Here is a 27,181-nt window from a genome sequence, read left to right on the forward strand (position 1 = left end):
CCTCTCCAGTCCCTCCAGGCTTGGAAGGCCTCGGGCTCAGCAAGCACACGCTTCTGTCTCGGGACATCGCCGTCCCTTCCCGTTAGACGGCTCTTCCCCCCGTATTCACACGGTTTCCTCCCTCGCCGGAGTCCAATCCCTGCTCACGCGTTCCCTCCTCAAAAGAGGATTTCCAAAACACGACTTAACATCACCCCCCCACGCCCACCGTCACAGGCTTCCTGACAAACACTAAGTGCAGGTTCCCCTGGTCTCTCCCAGCCCCTAGGGCAGTGCCTGACACACAGATGCTCCCAAACTGTCAAGAGGATGGACTCTTCCATAAAACCCCAAACAGAAGGCCGTCGTGTCACGTAAGTCACTGACGCTGCTTCCTAAGCTGACAGTTCCCTGACAAACCTCAGGTCACATTTTTGACTTTTTTTTTTCCCCCAATTCACCACCGACAAAGTTAAAACCTCCTCTTTCCTCCCCGAGCTCCGCGAAAACGTGTATTCAAAGGCAACTCAACACCCCCAGGGGCATTTTCCACAGGTCACCCCGTTCCTGCCCCGCCCCCGTAGAAATGAACGCCACCCCCGGCTCCTGGCTCCTTCCTTCCCCTCGGCGAGCCGCCGACCCCCAGGTCAGCTCCACCTCCTCGGCCCTTCTCCCGGGCGCCGTGGCCGCCGCCTCGGTTCCCGCCGCCGGCCCCGCACCTCTGCCTCACGCCCCCGCCCGGCCCCCGGGCCACACCGCTACAATGGGTTGCGTCCGCCGCCTTCTCAAGTCGTCCCCGCGCGGTCCTCCTTCAGGAAGGAGCCTTTTGCGTCTTCTCACCTCTTACTCCGTCCTCGGGGACCGCCCCCGATCCGCTCCCCACGGCGACCGACAGACTTTATGCCGTCGTCAACTTCTCGCTGGTCTCTACCTATCCCGGGCGTTACTTCAGGGCTGAGGCTGACCCCGAGTCTGACTAGAACGGAACGAAAGCCTCACGTGCCGGTTAGCGCACCGGGGAGAGCTGCACTAAGGGGAACCGCGACGAGCCTGCTCTGGGAAATGTAGTTTCAGCACGCAAAGCACCCAGGAGTCGTTTTGAAGGGCGAGGCTCTGTCTGCGCAGGCGCACGATATCACTTTCTCCGCCCTGCGCAGCGGCTGACGCTCGCCGCCGCTTCGCCCTCTGGGAAGTGGAGTCTTGGGAAGCCAAAGGGTTGCGGCTCTCGGACTCGCGGGTATTCGGCTCCGCGGCTCCCCCGGCAACGCGCAAGCGCAGTTCCGACCCGGGCTGCCGACTCCCGCTCATTGTGTTCCGCCTGCGATGTGGCGGTTGCGGTTCCTCGGCGCCGGCAGAGGCTCCTTGAAGGGCAATCCGGTGGTGACCAGGCACGGTGGCCAGAGCCGCGTCGGGAGAGCGGGAGCGGCCGTGGGGTGGTCGGGCGGGGGGGCAAGGGCGGGGGGAAAGAAGGCCGAGTAGGTACGGGTCGTAGTCCGTTCCGGAGGACGCCGATCGGATGCCCCAAACTTCCCGGGACGTATGGCTGAGGTTTGATTCAAGAGGAAAGGGGAGGACGGCCAGGTGCGGGCTGTTGGTTTTAGGGTCGGAATTTGCGAGAGCATGGCAGGAGGATGCGGTCCGGGCCTCTGCGTGTGTCTCGGAGGAGCCGACTCCGGGAGGTCGGTGGACACTCCAGGGGTGGATGCTCCGGGCTGTGTCGGAGCCCTGTCTGCGGACGTCGCCGAGGCCGGGGCAGCCGCAGCCGCAGCAGCAGCTCCCGCGGGGGACCGGGCAGGGGGCCGGAGGGTGGGTTCTATGAATGAGACTCCCAGCCCCCTCGCGCCACCCAGCCACACAAATGCACTGCCTTTCGCCCACCTCTGGCTCTTTGTCACCCAGACTGGGCCCCTGAGGGGGAGAGGCCTGAGGTCGGAGAAGGGCTTGGCCTGAGAGGCCTTGACAGTGAATATCCAGCCCTCTTAGTTTGCCTTTGGAGGAGAAAGAAGACCATCCTTACCCACTGCTTCCACTACCCTCCCAGGCAGGGGAGAAAGTTCTGTTGAGACCTGTCAGGGTAACAAGGGCAAAGGCCAGAGGGTGGGTAGAAAGCCTGAGATCTGGGACTGAAGAGTGCTTTCTGCAAGGAGAAGCCAACGTATTTAAGATAAAGAAGGGAAGATGTGGCGGATTTGATTCAGATGCTGGGGGAAAGTGTCGGGCTGGGAATGGCTGCATGCCGAGGGATTCCCTTTAGAGTGGAGGCCAGCAGAACTATCCTCAGAGAGGAGAGAGAGTTGGGAGCAAATAGGGACTAAGAGTCTACTGCTTCGGGGTACTGGAGGACTCCCAGGATGTGAATGCTCACAGCCTCAGTCTGGACTGTCCTGTGATCTCTTTTAACCCAGTTCTCCTCATAACAGGTGTGTAGAAGTTTCTAGCCTAAATCCTGCTCTGCCAGTCCCTGAAAGGGCTTATCAGAGAAGGAATGGCCGTCAGGCACCTGCCAACCATGGTCCAGGTGAGTGGGGAGTTGCTGCAGGGTTCCCCGCCCCCAATTTGCCTTATAAAAGTTTTGAATGTAGAGGTTTGAAAAGGGTGGGCTTATTTTTTCACCCTGACCAAGAGCTTGTCTCTTAATCAGTCTCAGTTGGAGGCCTGACCCCGTTGCTCCTATATGTATATAGATAAAGAGAGAGATATATGTGTGTATATGTTTATATATGTATATGTATATTAGCTTTCTTCTCTGGGCTTCTTAACTCTTTCTCAGGGCACACCAGCTCTCTTGGCTTCTGAGCCAAGAGTTTCCAGGGCAGGCCCTAGTTGTGATCAGAGGGGACAAGGTCATATTGTTCAGAATGACTATTCCTGTGGGAACCGTGTATGTGTGTTGGGAGTGAGCAGGTGAGCAGCCGAAGACAAGCAGGAGCTGCTAAGCAACAAGTAATAGGTGCTGGGCCATGTTCTCCAAGACATGCCAGGAAGACAAGAGAGATGTGGGAAACGGTCCCTAGCTTCTTGGAGTTAACAGTCTAGTGGGGGGAATCTGAAAGTAAATGAGAACTCACGATAAAGTGGGACGGTGCTTTGCTGGGCCTGCACAGGAGTTGAGGAAGGCTCTGCCCGGGAGGAAGTGTAGAGGCTGAGGCCTGGGTAGGATTTGGTCATGGGGTGGGGTGGAAGCAGGGCTGGGGCAGATTGAGGGAGATGGGAGAAAATGTCCAGGGCAAAATGAACAGCAAGTATGAAGTCTCAGTGCTGAGGAAGCATATCTTCTCCACAATACGTGTTTCTTCAAGACAGGAAGTAAGGTCTGATAAAAATTCGGCCCCTAGGACACCCTGAGGAAATGCTTATGTTGTCACAGAACACCGGCCGGCCCGCTCTGTGCTAAAAGTCCCACACCTCTCAGCCGGCTTCTGGGGACTCCCGAGGCTCAGCACTTCCCAGAGAGCCATGGGAGGGGGTCCCCGCAGGTCACCAGGGATGGGGTTTGCTGTTACAGGAATCAGTGACCTTCAAGGACGTGGTCGTGCTCTTCACCCGGGACGAGTGGGCACAGCTAAGCCCCACTCAGAGGGCCCTTTACAGGGATGTGATGCTGGAGAACTACAGCAACCTGGTCTCACTGGGTAAGCAGGGGGCCTCCGAAGGCTGATCTTCACATCTGGGGATCCCTTTGGGACCCTTCTAAACTCTTAAACTGGTTCCACACAGAAGACTGGGCTGGGAGTGGGCTGATGGAGGATGTTCTCTTCAGGGCTGCTACATGCCTACCCCTGGTGTCCTGGGGATGTGACCCCTTTGGAGTCTTAAGTGCAGATGCTTCGAAGGCGATGAGGTTGAATCCTCTCTCCGTTGCAGACCTTCGGGGAGAAGGACATGGGAACAGATGGTCGGTGTCAGGCCCTAACCGTCTGTTCTTCCTTCTGGGGACTCACCTGTCCCCTGGCCTTCCTATCGGGTCACCTTTCCCAGGAAGTCCCGAGGACCAGGTCTCCTCCTTACAATGATTTTATCGCTGGTATGAACAGATGTGGTCCATTTTCTCCCAAAAACAGGACTCTTAGGACCCCAACCAGAGCTGTTTTCCCAGCTGGGAAAAGGAGAAGAATGGATGCTGGAGGACGCATCGGGAAGCTTCTGTCTTGGTAAGAGCCCTGCATGTGGGAGGCACCTGGAGGGACCCCACAAACACTCCAGGCCCATGGACTGTGAAACAACGTCTTTTCCCTTCTCATTCACCGCAATATCTGGTTGCCACACTGGTTCCCGTGTGCATGTGGGCTCTCCTCTCCATGAATTTTCTTCTGCCTTCTTGGGCGTAGATTAATAGTCTCCAGTTGGGAAAAGGCCTCCGGTGTAATCCGGGCCGCTCCCACCAGCCCATGTCTCTTTTAGCATTTAACGGTGCAGTCTCTGTTCACGGTTCTCGGTGGTGAGGAACCGTGCCAGGTTACACACAGCAGGGTGTGATGGGCCGGCTAACCATCTGCCTTCTGAGGCAGCCCTTCCGGCTGAACGTTGCACACTTCTTCAACTGCCTTCGTATTTGTTCATCCATATGTACATATATTCAGCCAGCATTTAATTATTCTCTGCCTGTTGTCAGCACCACACTGGGCTGGAAGCACCATGAGAATGTGGCCAGGTTTATACTTTGCCGGGTCGCTCACTTGGCGCCTGCTGGGTGGCATAGACTTGTAGCCTGGGGACATGGAGAACATGACAGTTTGGTGGTGGTTACTTGTCTCAAGGAGCCCTGTGGGTCTGGTAGCTTAAGAGCAGGAGTAGGGGTGCCCCTCCCCTTGCTCCTGAATATTGTAGGGAGTGTATTGCCTTATCTGAGACATGACGACATTTCCCTTTGGGCTGGCATTTTGTAGGCTGGAAAGTATTTTTTAAAACCTTTGGTACTGATTTTTCAGTCAGCAAAACAGGCAGGGATTTATGGATCCAATCTGTTAGGGAATTTAAATGTCTTTTTTTTTTTTTTAAGATTTTATTTATTTGACAGAGAGAGACACAGAGAGGGAACACAAGCAGGGGGACTGGGAGAGGGAGAAGCAGGCTTCCCGCTGAGCAGGGAGCACGATGCGGGGCTTGATCCCAGGACCCTGGGATCATGACCTGAGCCGAAGGCAGACGCTTAACGACTGAGCCACCCAGGTGCCCCAGAATTTAAATGTCTTAACTCTAAAACTCAGTTATCCAAAAAAATATCTTCTAACTTACCCCAGTAGCATTCTGAATTTGTATGTTCTATTATACCCAAGCTAAGGCATTTTTAGTATTTCATTCTGTATTATGCAAGCAGTGTTCTAACAAAAGAAGAGGGGTGGGGGAATTAAGCAAGAGAAATTCATCCACTGTCCTGCCGCTCTAGCATAACATCATCCATTCTTCCATTACTCATCATTACCACTAGTTCTTTCTTGCACTTGGGTGGGGGGAATATGAAGATGAAGGAGTTTTATGCCTAGAAGCAGTTTGATAGTCAGGTGTAGGTAATGACATAAAAAACCAGGTGGTCATGGTTCAGGCCCTCCCAGGTGCCTTTCCCGACCCTCAGGGTCCAGCACCTCGCATTCCTGAGTTGCCTGGACACCCCAAACCTTGAGCTGATTCTTGAGGGATGATAAGTGGTTAGTTAGCACTGATCAGGAATGGGAAGAAGTCTTATTTTACACTTCCCAATGAAGTTTTATAGCTGTTCCTCTCATTATCTATTGAAGATATAGTTTTTACTTTTGAATAGAACCATCTTCTCTTTTGTTTTTTTTTGAGCCAGAAATTGCTGCTATAGAGAAATGGTAGTCATTTCCAAATACTTATTGCCCTCTTGTCACTCTCTAATTATTACTGTTCTTAAAGCATTCATTAGATCATTTTTAGTTTTGGTTTTTTTCTTATTTCTGTTTCACTTCATAATGACTGACTGGGACTTCAAAAACCCATCTAGAATTTCTCCATTGTTGCACCAACTACCCTTGGTTTAGAACAGATACTTACTTTCAGTCGTAGGAAGAGAAAGTCCTTCTGATAGGTTTCTCTTCTCTGGGCCATGCACTACTGGAGGGAGAAAAGTGTTGGCATTTGAGCCCCTGGGGACCATCACCATGCTGAGTGTTTTCCCACAGAATTTATGCGAATTGCCCCATTCAGTTCTTACAACCTGTGAGGCAAGTCACATCAACCCCACTTACAGAAAACCAGGCCTCAGCATGGTTAACTCATTTGGACAGATTTAATGTTGCTATTTCCTGGCAAGTCAGGATTGGGGTGAAGCCAGCATTGAAACCCATCTGACCCTCAAACTCTTTTTCTCCCCTCCTGCAAATTAGCTTCAGTCACCTAGAAATTGTTTACTCAGTAAAGCTACAGATAACCACCTGGTCCCTTAATTTGGGTCATGTGCTAATAACTTTTTATAGTTCTTACATATTTATTAATCTTTTGAGGTTTCTTTCTGTTACGTTGGTTGTACATTTTACCAATTAGCTTTAAACTGTTGGTGGTTTTATTTTAGTTTTTTGGGTTTTTTGTTTTTTTTTTTTTTTGAGCCTTGAAGTGTATTCGTTTACAACTGGGCATAGCATTCATCTAAAAATTTAACACTTTTTATTGTGTCTTCTTCCTCATTTCCAACCTTATCTGCTGTTTTTGCCCCCCTCTTAAATTTGTTGGGTATTTTTTTCAGAGATCCAGCTCTTATTTATATCTCTTACAGGTTGTGATTTTATTTCTACGCTTGTGGTCATTTCCTTGTTTTACTTTAAAATAAATGTATTTTGATGGCTGTACGTTCTGTATACAAAAGAGAATCCGTGGTATCTTTTGACAGTTTGAAGAGTAAGGCAACAGTACCCATCCCCCACTGTCCAGCTGAAGAAACAAAATGTAGGGGCACCCGTGGAGTCGTGTGCACCCCGCGTCACTGCCCCCCGCCCCCAGCCAGAGCCCCTTGCTTGAGTAGTACCGGCAGCCCTATGCTGCTCGTCATGGTCTTTCCACATTTCTCTGTAGCTCTGAGCAGTCATGTTCAGCTTTGCATGCTTTAACGTTTGACCCATGTAGTGTATAATAGATCCCTTTCCACAGGTTACACTTTTTAAGCCCTTGTTGAGATGCGTAGCCCTGCACTTTGATACTCCCTCAATGGCGATAGCGCAGTTTTTCCATTCTGTTGCTGGTAGACCTGTAGGTTGTTTCCGGACTTTGCTGACTGAATATTCTTATACACGTTTCCTCATACACACGGGCCTTCTTTCGGAGTCTTTTTTAGGTGTCTTCATAGGTGTAGAAACACTGGCTTTAAGAGTAGATGCTTCTTCAACTCTGCTAGATTTTCCCAGATTACTGATAGTTGATGCAAGTTCTTGTTACTTTAATTCTTTTCAAAATTGGGAACTGTTAGACTTTTTTCCCAGTCCCATTCCTGCGAAACGGTATCTCCCTGTGGTTTTAAATTACATTTCCTTGTTTCCTGGTGAAATTGAACATCTTTTCGTGTGTTGCTAATTTGTGTTCTGTGACTTACATGTTCATATTCTTTGCCCGTTTTTCTGTTATAGTTTATCTTTGTCTTACTCATTTGTAAAAAGTCCTATGTATTCACGAATCCAGTATTTTATCAGTTAATATGTGTGTCACCCTATAGCTTCTCTTTTCTCTTTACTAACAGAAATTCTTAATGGAGTAAAATGTATCAGTCTTTTGCCTTAATGGTCTTTATCTTCATGCTTTTTGTGTCGTGTTGAAATGGTCCTTTCTATCCTTAGACCCACGAGGGAAGGACTTGGTCTTGCTTGTTCTTTTTTCCTCAGCGCACCGGGTCCCAGTGTGTATTTGTTGAATGGAAGCATGAATTTCTAATAGTACTTAACTTTTGTCTTTTTTTTTTCTATAAAATCTTGTCAGAGGTTTGCTTTTTAATAGACTTCTTTTTTTTCTTCTTTTTGAGTAACTTAACACAGGGCTCGAACTCGAAACCCTGAGATTAAGACCCGAGCTGAGATCAAGAGTTGGACACTTAACTGACTGAGCCACCCAGGCACCCCTTTGATAGACTTTTTAATGAATGTTTGACTCTGCTGATCCTTTCTATTTTACCTTGATCTAGGTCATTGATTTTTTTTTTTGCCCTTTATTTCTTACCTCTGACTTTCTTAGAGTTTATTCTGTTCTTCTTATATTTGGTATTAAATTTTATCACACTAATACATGCCTTTCATGAAACTACAGTGTTTAATACAAAAAGATGAGTGGCCCCTTTGTCCCCCCTTTTCCCCATTCTCCCCTCTGGAGAGATAGCCACTTTTCTTTTAGCTGATTATTTGATGTGTTTGCTTCCAAATAATCAGGTTTTTGCTATCCCTAACCTAGGAGGTCCCTCTGATCTCTTTGCAGTTAATCCCCCCCCCCATCCCTAGCCCAGGCAACCCTGATCTGCCAGGATTTCATAGGATTGGACACGTGGCCTTCTGTGTCTGACTTATGTCACTTAGCACAGTATCTCTGAGACTCTTCCTTGCCGTTTCACGTGTCAGAAATTCTTTGCTGTTGCTGAGTTAGCGCCCTGTCATATGGCAATAGCTCTGTTCAGTCATCGTTAATTAGCATTTGGGCTATTTCCAGGTTTTGGCTAAAGCTGCTATGAACATTCCAGTACAAGGCTTCTTCGTGTGGATGTATTTTAGTTCATATGCTCTTTGCGGACATATGGTTTCACTAAGGTACGTGCCTAGAAGCAGGAATCCCGTGTTGTGTACTAGTTGTGTGTTTAAACTGGGAAACTGTTTTCAGTGGATGCAAGATCCAGGTGCTCCTTACTGTACTGGGTAGGACTCCAGCACCACGCTGAGCAGCAGCTGTGCGAGGGGCCATCCCTCCTTGTCCCCTGTCTTAGGGGGAAAGCACTCGATCTTTCACAATTCAGTATGTCAGGTGTAGATTATTTTGTAGATGCCCTTTTGACGTCAGGTTGAAGAAGCTGACACATCTGATGAGAGTTTTATCATGACTGGATATTGCATTTTTCTCAAATGCTTTTCTGAATCATTATGTTGCTGCTATGGGTTGATCAATTACATTGATTAGTTTTAAAATATCAAATCAGATTTGCATTCCCGGAAAACCCCAACTTAGTTTTGATTTATTGTTTTTAAAATATTGTTGGATTAAATTGGCTAACATTTTGTTAAGAATTTTGCATCTGTATTCCTGATAGATTAGTCTGATCTGTTCCTTGCAATATCTTTGTTTTTGGTATCAGAGTAACATTAGCCTCATAAAATGAATTTGGACATTTCCCCTTCCCTATTATTTTTTGGGGAAATCTGTTTAGAATTGGTGTTATTTCTTCATTAAATGCTTGGTCAACTCAGTGAGGCTTCCTAGGCCAGGTATTTTCCTCATGGGAAGGTATTAAACTGCAAATTCAGTTTCCACAGCTTCTCCTCAGTGGGCCACAAATGTTAGCTGCCTCAGCCTCCCCAAATACTGAGCTCTGTCACTTCAATTCACTGAGCCTCCTGGGCTGTCTTGGCCCCTGTGCTGTGACCTGGACACTGTCCCCATGGGCTGAATCCCTAGGCCTTCCCTTGTCTGTTTCCTTTCTTCCAAGGATCTCCATCTTTCCCTGTCATTTGTCCGTTGCCTAAAAAGTTGTTTGTTTCTCTCTCTCTCTCTCTTTTCTTTCCCCCTGGTTTTCTAATTGTTTAACAGCGGGAATTCTCAGAGTTTTCAAATCCTGCCATCATTTTTTATTTTTTTTTTAAAGATTTTATTTATTTATTTATTCATGAGAGACAGAGGGAGAGAGAGAGAGAGAAGCAGAGGGAGAAGCAGGCTCCCAAGGAGCAGGGAGCCCGATGCGGGACTCGATCCCAGGACCCTGGGATCATGACCTGAGCCGAAGGCAGATGCTTAACCATCTGAGCCACCCAGGCGCCCCTGCCATCCTTTTTTAATTTCCAAGAACTCTTGTTCCTCTGGATATTGCTTTATTTGTATGCTGATATTCACATTTTATAGTTAAAATTTTTTACCTCTAAAGATAAATGATTTTTAAAAACATTTTCTTCTCCCTTCATAAGCTCTGTGTTCTCAAATTTTTCTCTTTGATTCTTTTGATATCTCTTTCCTGTTAGAAGCTTTCCTCCGCTATCTGGTAGTCCCCGATTGTCTACCCAGGTAAATGGTGGGAGGATCAAGGTCCTTTTTGGAAACTCTTCATGGGTGAGTGGGGCTTGAGTCTCTAACACCGCTCTCCTGCCACCAGCTGCCCTGGTGTCTTCAGTCCAGAGCACCTTCGATTTACTCCCTCCAAAGAGAAAAGGCCTCCAGTCTTCTCCCAAGTTGGGAGAGGGGAGTCCCCGAGCTCCTCTGAGTTGGGGAAGGGATGTGGGGGCCTAACGGCTTTTGTAAACTGACCTTAAACCAGTGCTCCATAATCCACTCCCCACTTCCGCATGTACGTGATGGTGCCAGTTCCTGAAACTCTAGGTGATTTGGAAGTAAATCGAGTTAGTTTCTGATCCCTCCCAAGGGGGTGACCTTTTGAGTACATTGTAAAGGGGGCTTGGATCACACCACTTGCATACCTTGCATGAAACCCTGGAGTTACATAGTTTAAGACCATACTTTGTTTTTTGTAACATGGGACAGTGCATCTAGGGTATTGCTTCTTAATTCAGCCCACCCTGAAGTGACCTGGGAGCCCCAAGGAGAGCAGATCCTGCCGGCTTAGATCTTCAGTGGGGGTCCAGTCTCTCCTAACCTCAGTTCATCTTCAGTGTGGGAAAACCGGGGTGCATTTGACTCCCCTCTTGATTGGATGAGTGTTCTCCTGGAACACTATAAACATTCAGAAGACAAATATTTTCTTAAATGTAGATGATGTGATTTTATTATCACAATCAAGAAAAGGCTTTAATAGATAAAACTATCCAGCAGCTGCTAGAAAAGAAAGCCAGCAATTGGTTATTTTTGTTGTGCCACAGTATGCTTTTTGAAAGCCATCTGCCGGATTTTTTTAAGTAAAAATGTTTTGTAGTAATGTGTAAAACTCAACAAATTTTTGCAGTGTAAATATTGTATAACTGGCACCTGTAATAAGAAATAGAATGTTACCAGCATGTCAGAAACCTCCCATCCCCTTTCTTTCTTTTGTTCTGAAGATAACTACTACCCTGACCATAGGCTTGTTTTGCCTGTTTTTAAAGTTTATATAAATGGAATCATACAGTATCTACTCTTCTGTGCATACAGTATGTTTGAGATTCATCCATGTCTGGCAATAGTTCGGTCATTCTCACCGATTTACAGTATTTCACTCAGTAAACCTACCAACATTTCTACTTTCTACTGTTGCTAGACACTTGATTCATTTCTAGCTTGGAGTGTACATTATGAAGTGTACTGCTTTAAACGTGCCTATACGTCTTTTAGAAAATATATTTCTATATTCCAATATTTCTCTTGGGTATATAGCTAGGAGTACTATGTTCATGAGTATGCAAGCTTTAGTTGACATTGCCAAGTAGTTTTCCAAAGTGGGTATACCAGCAGTATGTGAGGGTTCCATATTCTCCTATAGACCTAGTATCACCATTTAAATTTTTTTCCCACCACTCTAGAGGGTTTATGGAGTATCAGATTGTATCTTAACTTACGACTGATGAAAATGATCTTTATTTTTAATCTCTTTAATATCCTCTTTTTTTTTGAAGATTGATTTATTAGAGAGAGAGAGCACAAGCGGGAGGGGCAGAGGGAGAGGGAGAGAATCTCAAGCAGACTCCACGCTGAGCGCAGGGCCCAACTTGGGGCTTGATCTCACAACCCTGAGATCATGACCTGAGCCAACACCAACAGCCGGACATTTAAGTGCCACTCAGGTGCCCCTAATATCCTCTTTTGTAAAGTACCTATCAGTCTTTCCATTATTTTCTATATAGTTGTCTAATCTTTTTTTTTTATGATTTTATTTATTTATTTGCCAGAGAGAGACACAGCAAGAGAGGGAACATAAGCAGGGGGAGTGGGAGAGGGAGAAGCAGGCTTCCCGCTGAGCAGGGAGCCCGACGTGGGGCTCGATCCCAGGACCCTGGGATCATGACCTGAGCCGAAGGCAGACGCCTATCTTTTCTTATTGATTGATAAGGTTGCATATTTGGGATTTGAATCCTCAAATGTCATGTATATGTATGTGTATTGCAAATGTTGTTTCCCACTTTGAATAATAGTGTCATTTGATAAATAAGTTCTAAATTTTTAAGATAGTCCTGTTAATCAGGGTGTGGGTTTTTGTGGTTTTGTTTTGTTTTGTCTTTTTGCCCCTTGTGGTTAATGCTTTTTGTGTCCTACATAAGACGTTTAAGGCCATGAAGATCTTTGTTTTCCTGTAGCAGCTTTATTCTTTTGTCTTTCGTACTTTGGTCTGAAATCAACATGGAAGATTTATCGTTCATTGTTTTCCATATGGGTATCCAGTTGACCCAGGATGGTTTACTGAAAAGACTGTCTTTCTCCTCACTGTATTGCAGTATCTCCTTTGTCATATGGCGACTACATGTGCATGGGTCTGATTCTGGATTCTATAATCTCTTGCATTGGTCTGTTGGAATATAGGACTGTTCCTAGACTCTATTCTGTTTCATTCTTTTTGTCTAATCTTGTGCCAATACAATACTGTTTTCATTACTCTGACATTATAATGAGTCTCACAATTGATGATATAAGTCTTCCAGCTTTATTCTTTTCTTTGCTTTTAGAATTTTTGAATTGACTATTCAGTTTCCACAAAATTTCTGCTGGGATTTTAATAAGAATTGGCCTGAGTCTGTAGCTTAAATGGGGAAAATTGGTAGTGTTCCATCCTGTGAACATGTTATATCCCTATGTTTGTTTAGGTTTTCTTTATAATTTCTCTGAAATTTTTTGTCATTTTATTTGTATGGTTCTTGCACATCTTTCATTATATTTATTTCTGAGTATTTTTTGTTTTTGATATAAAATCTTCTGAAAGTTTTCTTTTCCAATTATTTGTTGCTGATATATAGATAGACTATTGGTTTTTATATATTGATCTTATGTCCAGCAACTTTACTAAGTTCCCTTATTAATTCTAATAGATTAGATTATTTTGTTGTTTTATATGAATATAATCATATTATCTGAGAATAATGATTTTTTTTTCTTTCTTTACTTGCACTGGTTAAGACTTCTAGTACAACTTTAAATAGAAATTGTAATAACAGGACGCCTGGCTGACTCAGTCAAAGAGCATGTGACTCTTGATCTCAGGGACATGAGTTCGAGCCCCACTTTGGGTGTAGAGATTACTTAAATAAATAAACTTAAAAAAAAAAGAAATTTTGATAACAGACACTTTTTTTCATTGTAGTCTCAGGGCAATGTTTTCAGTATTTTGCAATTAACTGTGATGTTTTGTGTAGATTTTTTGTAGGTACTCTCTATCAGATTAAGGAAGTTATGTTCTACTCCTACTTTACTGAGTTTTATCATGACTGGGTATTGAATTGGGTCAGGTGCCTTTTCAGCATCTATTGAAAGAATGATACCATTTTTCTCCTGTATTTTGTTAATATGGTGAATGACACTGGGTGATTGAAATGTGAAAACAATGTTGAGTTTCAACTTATTTGTGATCCATTATCCTTTTTTTTTTTTTTAAGATTTTATTTATTTACTTGACAGAGACAGCAAGAGAGGGAACATAAGCAGGGAGAGTGGGAGAGGGAGAAGCAGGCTTCCCACTGAGCAGGGAGCCCGATGCGGGGCTGATCCCAGGACTCTGGGACCATGACCTGAGCCGAAAGCAGATGCTTAACGATGAGCCACCCAGCTGCCCCTCCATTATCCTTTTTTACATCACTTTTTTATATTCCTTTTGCTGAATATTTCTTTTAGGAATTTTGCATTTGTGTTGATAAGAAAGAATGGTCTGTGATTCTTTTTTTTTTTTAATTGTCCTCATCAGATTCTGGCAGGTTGTGCTAACTTCATAAAACCAATTAGAAATGTTTGTTCTCTTTAGTTCTCTAAAAGAGCTTGTGTAAGATTGGTGTTATTTCTCCTTTAAATGTTTAGACAAATTCACTAGTGAAGGCAGCTCTGCCTGGCAATTTCGTTGTGAGAAGTTTCTATATATTTATTTTTTTAAAGATTTATTTATCTGAGAGAGAGAGAGAGCGTGAGCACAAGCGGGGGGCGGGGCAGAGGGAGAGAGAGAATCCTTAAGCAGACTGACCACTGAGCACAGAGCCCAATACGGGGCTTGATCCCAGGACCCTGAGATCATGACCTGAGCTGAAATCAAAAGTCAGCCACTTAACCTACTCTGCCACCCCAAGCACCCCTGTGAGAAAGTTTTAAAATGAAATTCAATTTATTTATTAGATGTAGGACCATTCAAATTTTCTGTTTCTTTTTTGGTACCTTTCTAGGAATTTGAGCCTTTTGTCTAAGTGCCCAAACTTATTAGCATAAAGTTTCCTTATTATGTTATTGTCTTATAAGTCTCTGTGGAATCTGTCCTGATGTCATCTTTATCATTATTGATATTAGTAATTGATATTAGCAATTAATTAGTAATATTAGTAATCATTATTGATAATTAGTCATTAATGATAATTAGTAATTAGTAAAGCACACACATAGTTATTGTGTGCGTTCTATCTTCTTGATTAGTGTTGCTAGAAGTCTATCAGTTTTTATTAAGTTATTGATTTGTTGTCTTTATTATTTCTTTCCTTCTCCTTTGTGTTTCATTTGCTATTTTTCTAATTTCTTGAGATGTACATTTCCTTCTACACATGACTATAGCTGCATCAGTTTCATTTAATATTTTTATTATCATTTAAATTATTTTCTAATTTTTGTTATGATTTTTTTTTCTTTCCTCTATCAGTTATTTAGAAATGTATTGCTTAATTTAGAAATATCTGTGGATTTTTTAAGTATCTTTTTGGTATTTTGTTCATTTCCAGCTTAATTCTACTGAGTTCAGAGAACATATTCTGAATGCTCTCAGTCCTGTGTAATGTATTCATTTACAGTTCAGTATAGGTCAGTTTTGGTAAATGTTCTGTACGCACTAATAATACATACTCTGTCATTGTTGGGTATACTATTTTCAAGTCTATTAATTGAGATTTGTTTATCAGATTGTTGAGATCATCTCCATTCTTTTTTTTTTTTAAGATTTTTATTTATTTATTTGAGAGAGAGAATAGGAGAGAGAGAGCATGAGAGGGGGAGGGTCAGAGGGAGAAGCAGACTCCCCGCTGAGCAGGGAGCCCGATGCGGGACTCGATCCTGGGACTCCAGGATCATGACCTGAGCCGAAGGCAGTCGCTTAACCAACTGAGCCACCCAGGCGCCCAGATCATCTCCATTCTTAAAGGTTTGATTTCTGAGTTATTGAGAGTGGTGTGTGAACATACATTACTAGGATTGTTAAGATTTCTCTATTTTTGCTTTTCATTTTCTCAGTTTCTACTTTACACATTGTGAAGTTATGTGCAAATGTAGACTTGTAATATGTTCCTAGAGAACTGTCCCTTCTGTCAATATGAAGTATCTGAAAGTCTATTTTTTCTAAAACTATAAGATTTGTCTGATACATATATCAGCTTTCTTGTGGTTAGTGCTTGCATGATAAATCCTTTTCATTCTTTTCTATATTTCTATGTCTATGTTTTGGTATTTCTCTTCTAATAAGCATCTAGTTGGATTTTTTTTTTAAGATTTTATTTATTTATTTATTTGAGAGAGAGAGAAAAACAGCATGAGAGGGGAGAGGGTCAGAGGGAGAAGCAGGCTCCCCGCTGAGCTGGGAGCCTGATGTGGGACTTGATCCCAGGACCCCAGGATCATGACCTGAGCCGAAGGCAGTTGCTTAACCAACTGAGCCACCCAGGCGCCCTAGTTGGATTATTTTTAATCCAGTCTTACAATCTTAGTTTTTTAATAGGATATTTAAACCAGTTACTAATATGTATGGGAGGAGCGCCTGGGTGGCTCAGTTGGTTAAGTGGCTGCCTCCGGCTCAGGTCATGATCCTGAGGTCTTGGGATCGAGCCCAACATCCGGCTCCCTGCTCAGCGGGGATTCTGCTTCTCCCTCTCCATCTGCCTGCCACTCTGCCTGCTTGTGCTCTCTCTCTCTGTCAAATAAATAAATAAAATCTTTAAAATAATAATAATAATAATATGTATGGGATTGGATATCTGTTATCTTCACATTTATTTTGTGTTTTACTCACCTACTTTAAATTATCTTTTGTCTTTCGTTTTGCCTTCTCTTGCTTTATTTTCATCCTAATGCTTGTTAATATATTCTTCTCTAACTATTACACTTTTTTGCTAGTACCTTAAAATATTAACTCCTCCCACCTTTCTTGTTATTTTTTTGTAATTAATTTATTTTTTTTGATGTAGTGTTCCATGATTCATTGTTTGCATATAACACCCAGTGCTCCATTCAGTGCGTGCCCTCTTTAATACCCATCACCAGGCTAACCCATTCCCCCACCCACTCCCCTCTAGAACCCTCAGGTTGTTTCTCAGAGTCCATAATCTCTCATGGTTCATCTCCCCCTCTGATTCGCCCCCCCTTCATTTTTCCTTTCCTGCTGTCTTCTTTTTTTTTTAACATATAATGTATTATTTGTTTCAGAGGTACAGGTCCGTGATTCATCAGTCTTGCACAATTCACAGCGCTCACCATAGCACATACCCTCCCCAATGTCCATCACCCAGCCACCCCATCCCTCCCAGCCCCCACCACTCCAGCAACACTCAGTTTGTTTCCTGAGATTAAGAATTCCTCATATCAGTGAGGTCATATGATACGTGTCTTTCTCTGATTGACTTATTTCGCTTACCATAATACCCTCTAGTTCCATCCACGTCGTTGCAAATGGCAAGATTTCAGGTTTTTTGATGGCTGCATAATATTCCATTGTATAAAAAAAAATACCACATCTTCTTTATCCAGTCATCTCTTTCGTGTTATTTTTGCTGTGTATATTTAATTACGTATATATTTTCAACCTCTCAAGACATAATTATTGTGTGCAATAATACATGTATTAACATATTTACTTTTCCTATAGCTTTTCATTCCTTCTTACATTTCCATGTTTCCACCTGGGATTTTCTTATGCCTAGACATACTTGTTACTGTTTTTTTTTAAATATGGATCTGCTGGTGGCAGAGTCCCTTGTTTTTATTTGTATAGAAACACCCATTTCATATTCACTTTTTAAGGATATTTTCTTTCTGTTGAATTCTGTTTGGCAATTAGGTTCTTTCAACACTTCCTGATGTTTCATTTTTTTTCTGGCTTCCATTGATTTTGTTGAAAAGATGGCTGTCAATCTTACTTTTTTCTTCTTTAAAAGTAATGTATTTGTTTTCCTCTCAGGTAACTGTCAAGATTAAACTTAGGTTTTCAGTAGTCTTGTGTTTAGATGGATTTTCTTTGTATTTATCCTGCTTGGAATCTCTAGTGCTTCTCAAATTCATTTTTCAGCCTTCATATTTTTCAGATAGTATTTTTGTCCCATTTCTTTCCTTCTTCCATTCTAGAACTCGTCACACATATGTTCAGTCTCCTCATCATGTCTTCTATGTTTCTTTTTAATTTTTTTCAGCAAGTTTTACCATAGATGTTTTCTGCTTATGTATTTTTCCAGTGCACTATTGCTCCCTTCTGCTATGTTCAATATACTATTAAATATATCTCTTCAGTTCTTAATTTCAGTTATTCTTTTCTAGAACTTTCATTTGATTCATTGGTTCCAATCTTCTGTTGAAATTCTCATTCTTATTTGTTTTATTGAACATACTAATCCCGGTTATCTTAAAATCCATGTTTGATAACTTTGGTATCTGATACCAGGTTCTGTGGGTCTTTGTGTATTATCTGGTTTTTCTCTTGACTTAATTTCTTAGTACTCCAGTAAATTTTGATTGAATCCCTGATACTGTATTTGAAGAAGTGAAGAGGCTCTGGGTGATGTTATATTCGTCCAGAGAAGATTTACCTTTTCTTCTGGCAGATAGTGAGTGTACGGGAACCACCTTAATCCAACCAGGGACGTGTTAGCTGGAGATTAGGTTGTGGTGTTTATAAAGCTTTGCTTATCTCTTGTTTGCCCTGCTACTAGGTTGTAGCCCTCCAGGAGTGCCTACTGAGAGCTTTACATGTTTACTGTGACCACTACCCCCTTCTTTGGAAGATCCTGATCTCAGTTTTTGGCACCATATTTTCTTAAGATTAGAAAAGTTTGAAATTCTGCTTAGCTTTGGTCTCTTGCCCTGAGAAGTTTTAGAATTCAGCAAATTCTATAAGGAAAAAACTGGTAAGTATTGGGATTACCTTTCTATATTTCCCTTCTCTCTCAAATATTAGAGTATCAGATTGGCCTCGAGTGACATATGCCTTTAGACAGAATTTTTGTTTATCGTTTAAGATTTTCTAGTTGTTTTCTGCAGGAATGTCTGCCACAGGCTACTTTACCAGGTCCAGAAGTGAAAGCCAGCCCTTAAGGTGTTAAGATTTGGCAATCCTGGCATTTAACTGACGATTTTTGTTTTGAGCAACATTATTGTGAGCTCACCAGGATTTTAGCTTTAAAATGCACCTGTTTAACTGTCTTTTCCAGATAAGTAAAGGGGTTAGTTTAGTTTGGTTTTGTTGATTATAGCTCTTTGTAGATTTTCTGGAGTGTGTAGGAAAAAAAAGTGATGAGGAGGCTTGTTCTTGATAGGATTTTCCAGGCATCTTTGCATCACTGCCACAGTAGTATCTAGCTCTTATCGTTTCTTTTCTTAGTACAAAGTCTTAAATAGACTTAACATCAAAGGCAGATATTCACAAATACATAGGAAAAACTAGTATGCAGTCCAGAACTCTGCTTGTTAATATGGACATACCTCATTCTGTTGTGCTGTGCAGATATGCATTTCTTACAAATTGAAGGTTTGTGGTTATCCTGCGTCGAGCAAATCTATTGGTGCCATTTTCCCCACAGTGTTGGCTCACTTCACATCTCTGTGTCACATTTTGGTAATTCTTGCAATAAAATAGGAAAACCTCTGGAAAGGATTCACTATTCTAGATACCATTAAGAACATTCATAATTTATGGTCACAGGTCAAAAAATCAATATTAATAGGAGTTTGGAAGTTGATTCCAACACTCATGGATGACTTGGAGGGGTGCGAGACTTCAGTGGAGGAAGTCACTGCGGATGTGGTAGAAAGAGCAAGAGAACTAGCATTAGAAGTGGAGCCTGAAGATGGGACTGAATTGCTGGAACAGATGAGGAGTTCCTTCTTACAGATGAGCAGAGAGAGTGGTTTCTTGGCATGGACTCTACTGATGAGGATGCTGTGAAGGTTGTTGACATGACAACACAATATTTAGAATATGACATAAAGTTAGTTGATAAAACTGAGGCAGTGTGTTTGAGAGATTGACTCCAATTTTGAAAGAAGTTCTACTGTGGGTAAAATGCTATCAACAACACCTCATGCCACAGAGAAATCATTCCTGAAAGGGAAGAGTCCATCGATGCAGCAGACTTCATTGTTGTCTTATTTTAAGAAATTGCCATAACCACCCCAGCCTTCAGCAACCGTCATTCAGCAGCCATCAACGCTGAGGCAGGACCCTCCCAGCAAAAAGATTTTGCTGAAAGCTCAAATGCTGGTTAGCATATTTTTAGCAATAAAGTGCTTTATAATTTGGCATATAGAGTGTTTTTCTAGACATAAGGCTGCGCTACTTAATAGACTACAATGTAGTGTAAACGTAACTTTTACATGCACTGGGAAACCAAAAAGTTCATTCGACCCCCTTTATTGCAAAATTCACTGTATTGCAGCAGTCTGGAGCAGAACCTGCAGTATCTCTGAGGTCTGCCTGTACCATGAAACCAAGTGAGACAATTGTTGAGTAAGTACAGAATTTGTCTGTGGGGAGAGAAGTGATTCTGTCAGATAATGCATGGGACCAGGGCTCGTATCCCAGTAGCAGAGTCCCATTTCTAGTGATTAGTATACTGCTTTCCCCAGTCAGGGCCTCACTCTCTAAGATGTACTGCATCTATCCAGGCAGATTTGCTGCTTTGTTTCTAATTTTCCATCCTCACATATACGTCCTCATGGTACATTTTCCTCGTATAGATGTTACATTATTTGTATAGGTTTAAAGACTTTACTTCCTCATCAGTAGTAGGAGGTCCTAATTTTATTAGCAGAGTGTTTCACACAACCTTTATTTTTTTTTAAAGATTTTATTTATTTGAGAGAGAGAGAGAGCACATGAGAGGGGGGAGGGTCAGAGGGCAAAGCAGACTCCCTGCTGAGCAGGGAGCCCGATGCGGGACTCGATCCAGGGACTCTAGGATCATGACCTGAGCCAAAGGCAGTCATTTAACCAACTGAGCCACCCAGGCACCCTCACACAACCTTTATAGTGGCCTTTTTATTAGCCATCTGAATGCTAAAATGAGTCTATAAAACATAAAAATGTTGCTTTTAGTAGTTAAAGGAATTGAATTGCTTCTCTATCAAGTGTTGACCTCTAGTTTCCCTGGTTTCCTAAGGCCTAGGTTATCTAGGTTATTTTAAAGACCATACCCCTGGGGCGCCTGTGTGGCTCAGTCGTTAAGCGTCTGCCTTCGGCTCAGGTCGTGAGCCCAGGGTCCTGGGATCAAGCCCCACATCGGGCTCCCTGCTCCGCAGGAAGCCTGCTTCTCCCTCTCCCGCTCCCCCTGCTTGTGTTCCCTCTCTCACTGTGTCTCTCTGTCAAATAAATAAATAAATAAATCTTTAAAAAAAAATAAAGACCATACCACTAAGATAGACAAGGTACTTTTTTTTTTTTTTTAATCTATTAGCATAGTAGGGTCTGCATAGGCTTTTTGAGGCTTAGAAAGTCAGGTAACTTCTCTGTAATCACAAAGAAAATGAGTATTGTACTCAGGATCCCAACCCAAGCCTGTGACTTCTGACTAAGTTCCCAAGCTGTCCTGCTTCAGACATCTTCCATTAAATCAACCCCTACCTGCCGCGTCCTCTGTTCACCTCTCTTCCCCTTTCCTGCCCTATCTTCCCTTCAAGATGCCTTCAAAACTGCAGCCTCTTTGTTAGCATTATAAACAGGCTTATCTTCTTACCCTAAGGAGATAAAACATATGATTATGTTTGATGTCTTTCAGACTGGATGACTATGCCCGTGAGTAAGAACTCTCCTCTCAAGGAGGGTATTACTGATGAAGACTTGGATCAGTGGATGATAAAGAACGGATTCGCTAGAGATAGTCACTGGAAATACGATAGCCTGTTGGAATGGCAGCATGGAGGCCAGGGGGTACTTGCTCACCAGAAAACCCCCTCTCTGCTCAGTGCTCAGACCAGGGATGAACCTGGGAAGCACTGCACTGTGAGCTCATCTGTTGTTCAGAGTCAGGGATTTCAATCTAGCAAAAAAGCCTTCGAGTGTAGTGAGTGTGGAAAAGTCTTCACTAAGAGTTCAACCCTTAATAAACATCAGAAAGTTCATACTGAAAAACTGAATGCAAATCAGAAAACTGTTATTAAAGAGAAACGATATGAATGTAGAGAATGTGGGAAAGCCTTTCACCAGAGTACACACCTCATCCATCACCAAAGAATTCACACTGGCGAGAAACCGTACGAATGTAAGGAATGTGGCAAGGCCTTCTCCGTGAGCTCCTCACTCACTTACCATCAGAAAATTCACACCGGAGAGAAACCTTTCGAATGCAATCTATGTGGGAAAGCTTTTATCCGAAACATACACCTTGCCCACCATCATAGAATACACACTGGAGAGAAACCTTTTAAATGTAACATATGTGACAAAGCCTTTGTGTGCAGGGCACATCTTACCAAACACCAGAATATTCATAGTGGAGAGAAACCCTATAAATGTAATGAATGTGGGAAAGCCTTTAATCAGAGTACAAGTTTTCTTCAGCATCAAAGAATTCACACTGGAGAGAAGCCCTTTGAATGTAACGAATGTGGAAAGGCCTTCAGGGTGAACTCTTCCCTTACTGAGCATCAGAGGATTCATACTGGAGAGAAACCTTATAAGTGTAGTGAATGTGGGAAAGCTTTCAGGGATAATTCATCCTTCGCTCGACATCGGAAAATTCATACTGGAGAGAAACCTTACAGATGTGGTTTGTGTGAGAAAGCGTTCAGGGATCAATCAGCCCTAGCCCAACATCAGAGAATTCATACTGGGGAAAAACCTTATACATGTAATATGTGTGAGAAAGCCTTCAGTGACCATTCAGCCCTCACTCAACATAAGAGAATCCACACCAGGGAAAAACCTTACAAATGTAAAATCTGCGGGAAAGCCTTTATTCGAAGCACACACCTTACTCAACATCAGAGGATTCACACAGGAGAGAAGCCCTATAAATGTAATAAATGCGGGAAAGCTTTCAACCAGACTGCAAACCTCATTCAGCATCAGAGACATCATATTGGAGAAAAGTGATAGGATTATAGTTTATATGGCAGAGCTTTGAGACTGAATATATTAATTATTGAATGTAAGAGAATCCATTCCAGAGAATAGCCATGAAAGCCTACCCGAAGATGGAATTTTTATTTATGGAGAATCCAGCTTCACGGTATTGTGGGTTTAAGAATTTAAGAATGGCATGCCCTCCTAGTTCAGAACTGCCTCGATTGAATACCGGTCATGTTTAATTAGTCTGAATTATCAAATATCATAACCAAAATGAGGCTTCATTAACAACATAGAAATTAGATGATCAAATTTACATTTTTACTATTAAGAGAAATTATAAAACTGTAAAAGACCAGGTTGAGAAGCAAAGGAACAAAAAAGAAAATGTTCTATAAGCATTTCACTCACTTCTTTTATATAAGAGGGTTTCTACTTTCAATGGAACCCTTTGTTCTCACCCACCCACTTTCCCGGTGTAAGGAAAGTGTAGTCACCATGCATTGGCCCCGGAGTTACTTAAATTATGTTTCCCACGTTATGCTTCAAACCATCTTCTCAGATTTCCCTGACTTAGGTGTCCACTGGCTGCTTACCCACATTCTCCTCCTGGGACAACTCATTTGAATGGTGTGCCCCTCTTGATTTACCACCTCCTAACTGGTGACATCATGTCACTTATCACCCCATTTGCCCTTGGGGAATGTGGCCTCATATAAACAGTCCGTGATTCTGGGATATCGCACCCAGACCCAGCATTCAGAACTCGGGACCCCTGTGAGGCAGAGGTCGATCAAACTTCTTGAGTTCCCCAGTTCCTCTGGGCCTCACCTTGACTCTGACACTGGGATGGAACCTTAAAGTAGGGGCTTAGTTTGTGTAGACATTACCTCCAATTGTTCCTCGCTGTACTTACCCCAGTCAAGGGACTGCTCGGCTTCAGATGTGACAATCCAACCCCCTAGCAGTGTTCTAGGCCCCCTCAGCTTCTGTGACTTGTCATTTCTTAACATGCAACTGACACGAGTTAGAGCCCCAAAGCCACTTCTCAAAGGCTCTGACCCCCTCTCTTGCCCTTGGCTGGCAGTCCTCTGTGTCCACTGCACTAGAGTATATATTCGTTAACCCCAGAATATTAACTGCTGCATCCTGGTCCCTGACCTGTCCAGTTTTCTGAAGGTCTTGACTGTGTTCACAGGACAAACAGCTTGGAATTTATGCTTTGGCATTTGAAAGTGGGCATTTCCTCTCCTCCATCTGGGTATTCTCCTATTTAGAGACTGTCCCATTCTGACAGTGGTGAGCTATCTGTAGAGTAATTCCATGGGTGAAGAAGTCGAGAGCATCATGACATTCTCTGGCAGGGCATTATCCATGCCCAAAAGTTTTAGCGATACTCTGTTCCTGCAGGTACGGTTCCTTTTCCATCTTTGGTTCCTCACTGCTCAGTAGAAATCACAGAGATAACGTGTGCCTTCACACACACAGCCACTGGTAGCGCTGTCCCCTTCCCCACCCCAAAGGATGGGGAGCCCACACTACTGCAAACTGGAACACACCATGAACACACACATCATGAAGACGGAAGAGCAAGTCAACCGTTGTTCTGGGAGACGGAGTGGCAAGTTCTTAGCCCACGGAGGTGCAGAAGAGGATAGTCTGTATCGTGGTGGAATCAGTAGGCTCCAGGTTGAACACAGACTTGGAAGCTTCCAGCCACTCTAAAGCCTAAGTTCTCTAAATTCAGCTTCCATTGAATAAAGGCTGCCAGTGTGGGCAGGCATCTCCTGTGTGTTGGGGGGGGGGGGGGATCAGCAGCTCATACTTTCTCCCCTACCAAGCTGCAGGTGAAGCAGCATTTCAAGGGGTGACTTGGAGCTCTTTGTACGTTGGGCCCACACGTGTTCATCTGCAGCCTCACAGGGCTGGCGGCCCCAGATTCCACAAGAAACCCGAAAACCCGGTTGCTGCTACAGATCCTTGCCTTCAGTACTAGCCATAGGGCCTGCCTGGTCCTAAACCTTGAATCCCTGTGGAACACTGCTCAGCTGAGTTCATTGTTCATTTTGTTTGTGTTTAATGAGAGCTGATGCCACGGGGCCTGTGCCTGCAGTTGAGCCAGGGCCAAGACCGGCTGCCCTCTGAGAGCCTCCTCCATCCCAGGAACGGCTCCAGCTTCTGTTCCTGCACCACAGTCCGTGCAGCCTGGAGGCCCTCAGTCTGGGTTTGCTCCCTGCCCTGTCAGCGCACCCATGACTATGCCATCGCAGGATAATGATTGAGCCAGTCTCCCCACCCCTTTGCCGGGACTAGAGAGAGAGAGGAGCCAGAGAAGCAGACCTAGACCCCACCTCCCACATCTGACACATCAGAGCTCCCCTGGCCTACTGTGGAATCGCCCAGTAGGCAAACCCAGTGGAAGGGCCAATTCCGCTCTGCCTGGGGGAAGGGTTTGAGAAGAGGATTAGCACCGTAAACTTTGTTAAAAATCATCATTGTCTGTGGGCTCCCATGAATACCCCTGAAACTGCCAGCTCTTGGGGGAAAAATAATTGCTCCAGTTTCCTCTTTCACGTTCCTCCAATGCTCTCTTGTCAGGTCGTCCCATCTCCAGGTGATAGATTGGGCGCCTGGGTTCTCCCCCGCCGACTGAGCTTGCCTCGCTCTGCCAGCAGTGTCTGCCCAAGACGTTGCCTTCCTCCACATTCAGCAACAGCTTTTAGAATGGCACCTTGACCCTCAGCGGACTAGGGCTTCCCAGTGACGGTGACGGTGCCTGAGCCTCAGAGTCTTGGAACAAAACAGCCCTAAATTGCATTCATCTTTGGTCGAGAAAACAACTTAATTCCCTTGAACATGAATTTAGTCTAAGTGCATAGCCTCCAGCTGTCTGACTCCTCTTCCCTCTGCACTTTGCCCTCCCCTCCGTTTAACTGGATTAAAAAGCAAGGCGATGTGCACACAGAAAACACTCCCACCCTATGCTAGCCTGCAGTTGGGAGAGGTCCCAGCCTCAACTCCTGCTAAATATATTTTTGGTAATATTTTTACTTTTAGTAATTTTATACCAGTTTGTGAAGGGAAAAAGAAAATACAAGGTTTGATTGTTTCCCATCACTCATGAACTTCTCAGTTGTGCTAATGACCATTCTCTGCCAGTGCCAGGATTTGGTTGCTTGGGCATGTTCTTCTTCATCCTGTGTATTACCCTGTCTGCCACTCATCACTGTTCTTAAAAATTGTTGCCATAGAATGATCCATCAGTGTGTCTTTCTGAAAATAAATGAGGAAAGTACACAGTGTTCTAAGAGGTACAAACTGCATTTGTGTTACCTGGTTATCTCTTAAGACATGGCCAAAAGTAGTGCTTCTGGGTGTTTTTATCTTTATATGGCCAGTCTGGTCCTAGCTGCCCACAATGAGCACCCAAACCTACCTGGTCCCAGAAACCATAGTTCAGGCTGTGCAATAGAAAGAGTTGTATCCCCAGTTGCTGGGCACAGCAGCTACTATGTGAGGACATCCTTCAGACCAGGTACTGTTGTAAGCACTCTGCACATAATAACTCATTTAATCCTCACAATTATGTGAGACTGTCCCATCCCCACTTGAAAGTTGAACAGAGAGGTTTACAAGTATTTCGGAAGTTGCACAGCTGGTAACATGCATGATTTGAGGATGTGACCCAGTCATTGTAGCTCTAGGTCACACATGCCTCCCTGCTGCACTCACCCCCCTCCTTCATGGACACATTCTAGGTCACCCTGGAAGGGCCGCTTGGCTCCAGACATTGGAGTGGGGCTGATGTGGCTATTGGGTGGAGGGCTATTGTAGCAAGTCCCCAGCCTTGCAACTATCTTCCAAGCATGGTTTTCCATACCCACTTCCTTCACAAAAAGACCTTTCCTCAGCCCTGGGTTGGCAAAGTGGAAAGGGTTCAGGTGCTCCTCTAGCTTGAGTACAAGAACCATGGGTTCACGACTATCAGCCCTGGGATATCTCATGGGCACGGCCTGATAACCATGGTGGGTCCGGGACGCAGGCCAAATGAGAGCAATTACTAGGAGTGCCCTTCTGGAGGTATTCCAAAAGCAGAAAGCCAAAGCTAGTAGCTAGAGAAACAGCAATAACCCTTAATAACCATTAATAGTTTCTGTCAAGCATAGTACATACACAGATGGTATGCATGCATCTAGGTACTGCTTTCATGGAACTTAAATACGGAAGACAGGTATTGCAAAATGAAACACAAATAATTAGCAAAATAATTGTAGTTTGTGGGATGCGTGTTTCCACAGATGGGGTACCAGGAAAGAGTGAGAGACCCAGCTGTAGATTGTGTGGTTGCATCGGACTTCTCTAGAATTAACAACAGACACAAAAATGTTGAGTTCAGTGAGACAGGGAAAGAGGTTTGGACACACAAGGCAGGAACTATCAGGGGCTAGTTATGTGCCATTAAAAAGGTGTGGGTGGAACCCAGAGTGAGGACTTGGCGTTAGCAAGATGAGGTTCCACAGGAAGAGGCAGGACCACAGCCCAATGAGCCACTGCAGTGAACTTGGCACAAGTGATTGCCAGGTGTCAGGTTTTGTACTTTAAATTTCTAAGCTTCAAGTCGTTGCTATTGATGAATAAAATTTTACCAGAGCA

General features: G+C 43.8%; 1 protein-coding gene across 5 annotated transcripts; it reads left to right on the forward strand.

Moving 5' to 3' along the window:
- On the forward strand, positions 1-25,782 carry ZNF454 (zinc finger protein 454). 5 transcript variants are annotated; one of them, XM_035727612.1, is made up of 5 exons: positions 1-353; positions 2,400-2,497; positions 3,485-3,611; positions 4,041-4,130; positions 21,240-25,782. In XM_035727612.1, the coding sequence occupies exons 2-5, from the start codon at positions 2,465-2,467 to the stop codon at positions 22,553-22,555; spliced, it is 1,566 nt and encodes a 521-aa protein (XP_035583505.1). In that variant the 5' UTR covers positions 1-353; positions 2,400-2,464; the 3' UTR covers positions 22,556-25,782. The 5 variants fall into 5 exon arrangements, with proteins under 5 accessions (XP_035583505.1, XP_027460536.1, XP_035583502.1 ...); XM_027604735.2 differs by lacking the exon at positions 1-353 and adding an exon at positions 1,210-1,367; XM_035727609.1 differs by lacking the exon at positions 1-353 and adding an exon at positions 1,408-1,560.
- Positions 25,783-27,181: the final 1,399 nt, after the last annotated feature.

This window comes from Zalophus californianus, chromosome 5 (assembly GCF_009762305.2).
Source record: "Zalophus californianus isolate mZalCal1 chromosome 5, mZalCal1.pri.v2, whole genome shotgun sequence".
NCBI classification, from domain to species: Eukaryota; Metazoa; Chordata; class Mammalia; order Carnivora; family Otariidae; genus Zalophus; species Zalophus californianus.

Bases quoted from the DNA above. Each gene is read 5' to 3' on its own strand.
- ZNF454 (XM_035727612.1), top strand. From the start codon at position 2,465: ATGGCCGTCAGGCACCTGCCAACCATGGTCCAG. The intron at 3,612-4,040 runs GTAAGCAGGGGG...TCCCAAAAACAG, and splicing joins CAGCAACCTGGTCTCACTGG to GACTCTTAGGACCCCAACCA. The intron at 4,131-21,239 runs GTAAGAGCCCTG...GATGTCTTTCAG, and splicing joins ATCGGGAAGCTTCTGTCTTG to ACTGGATGACTATGCCCGTG.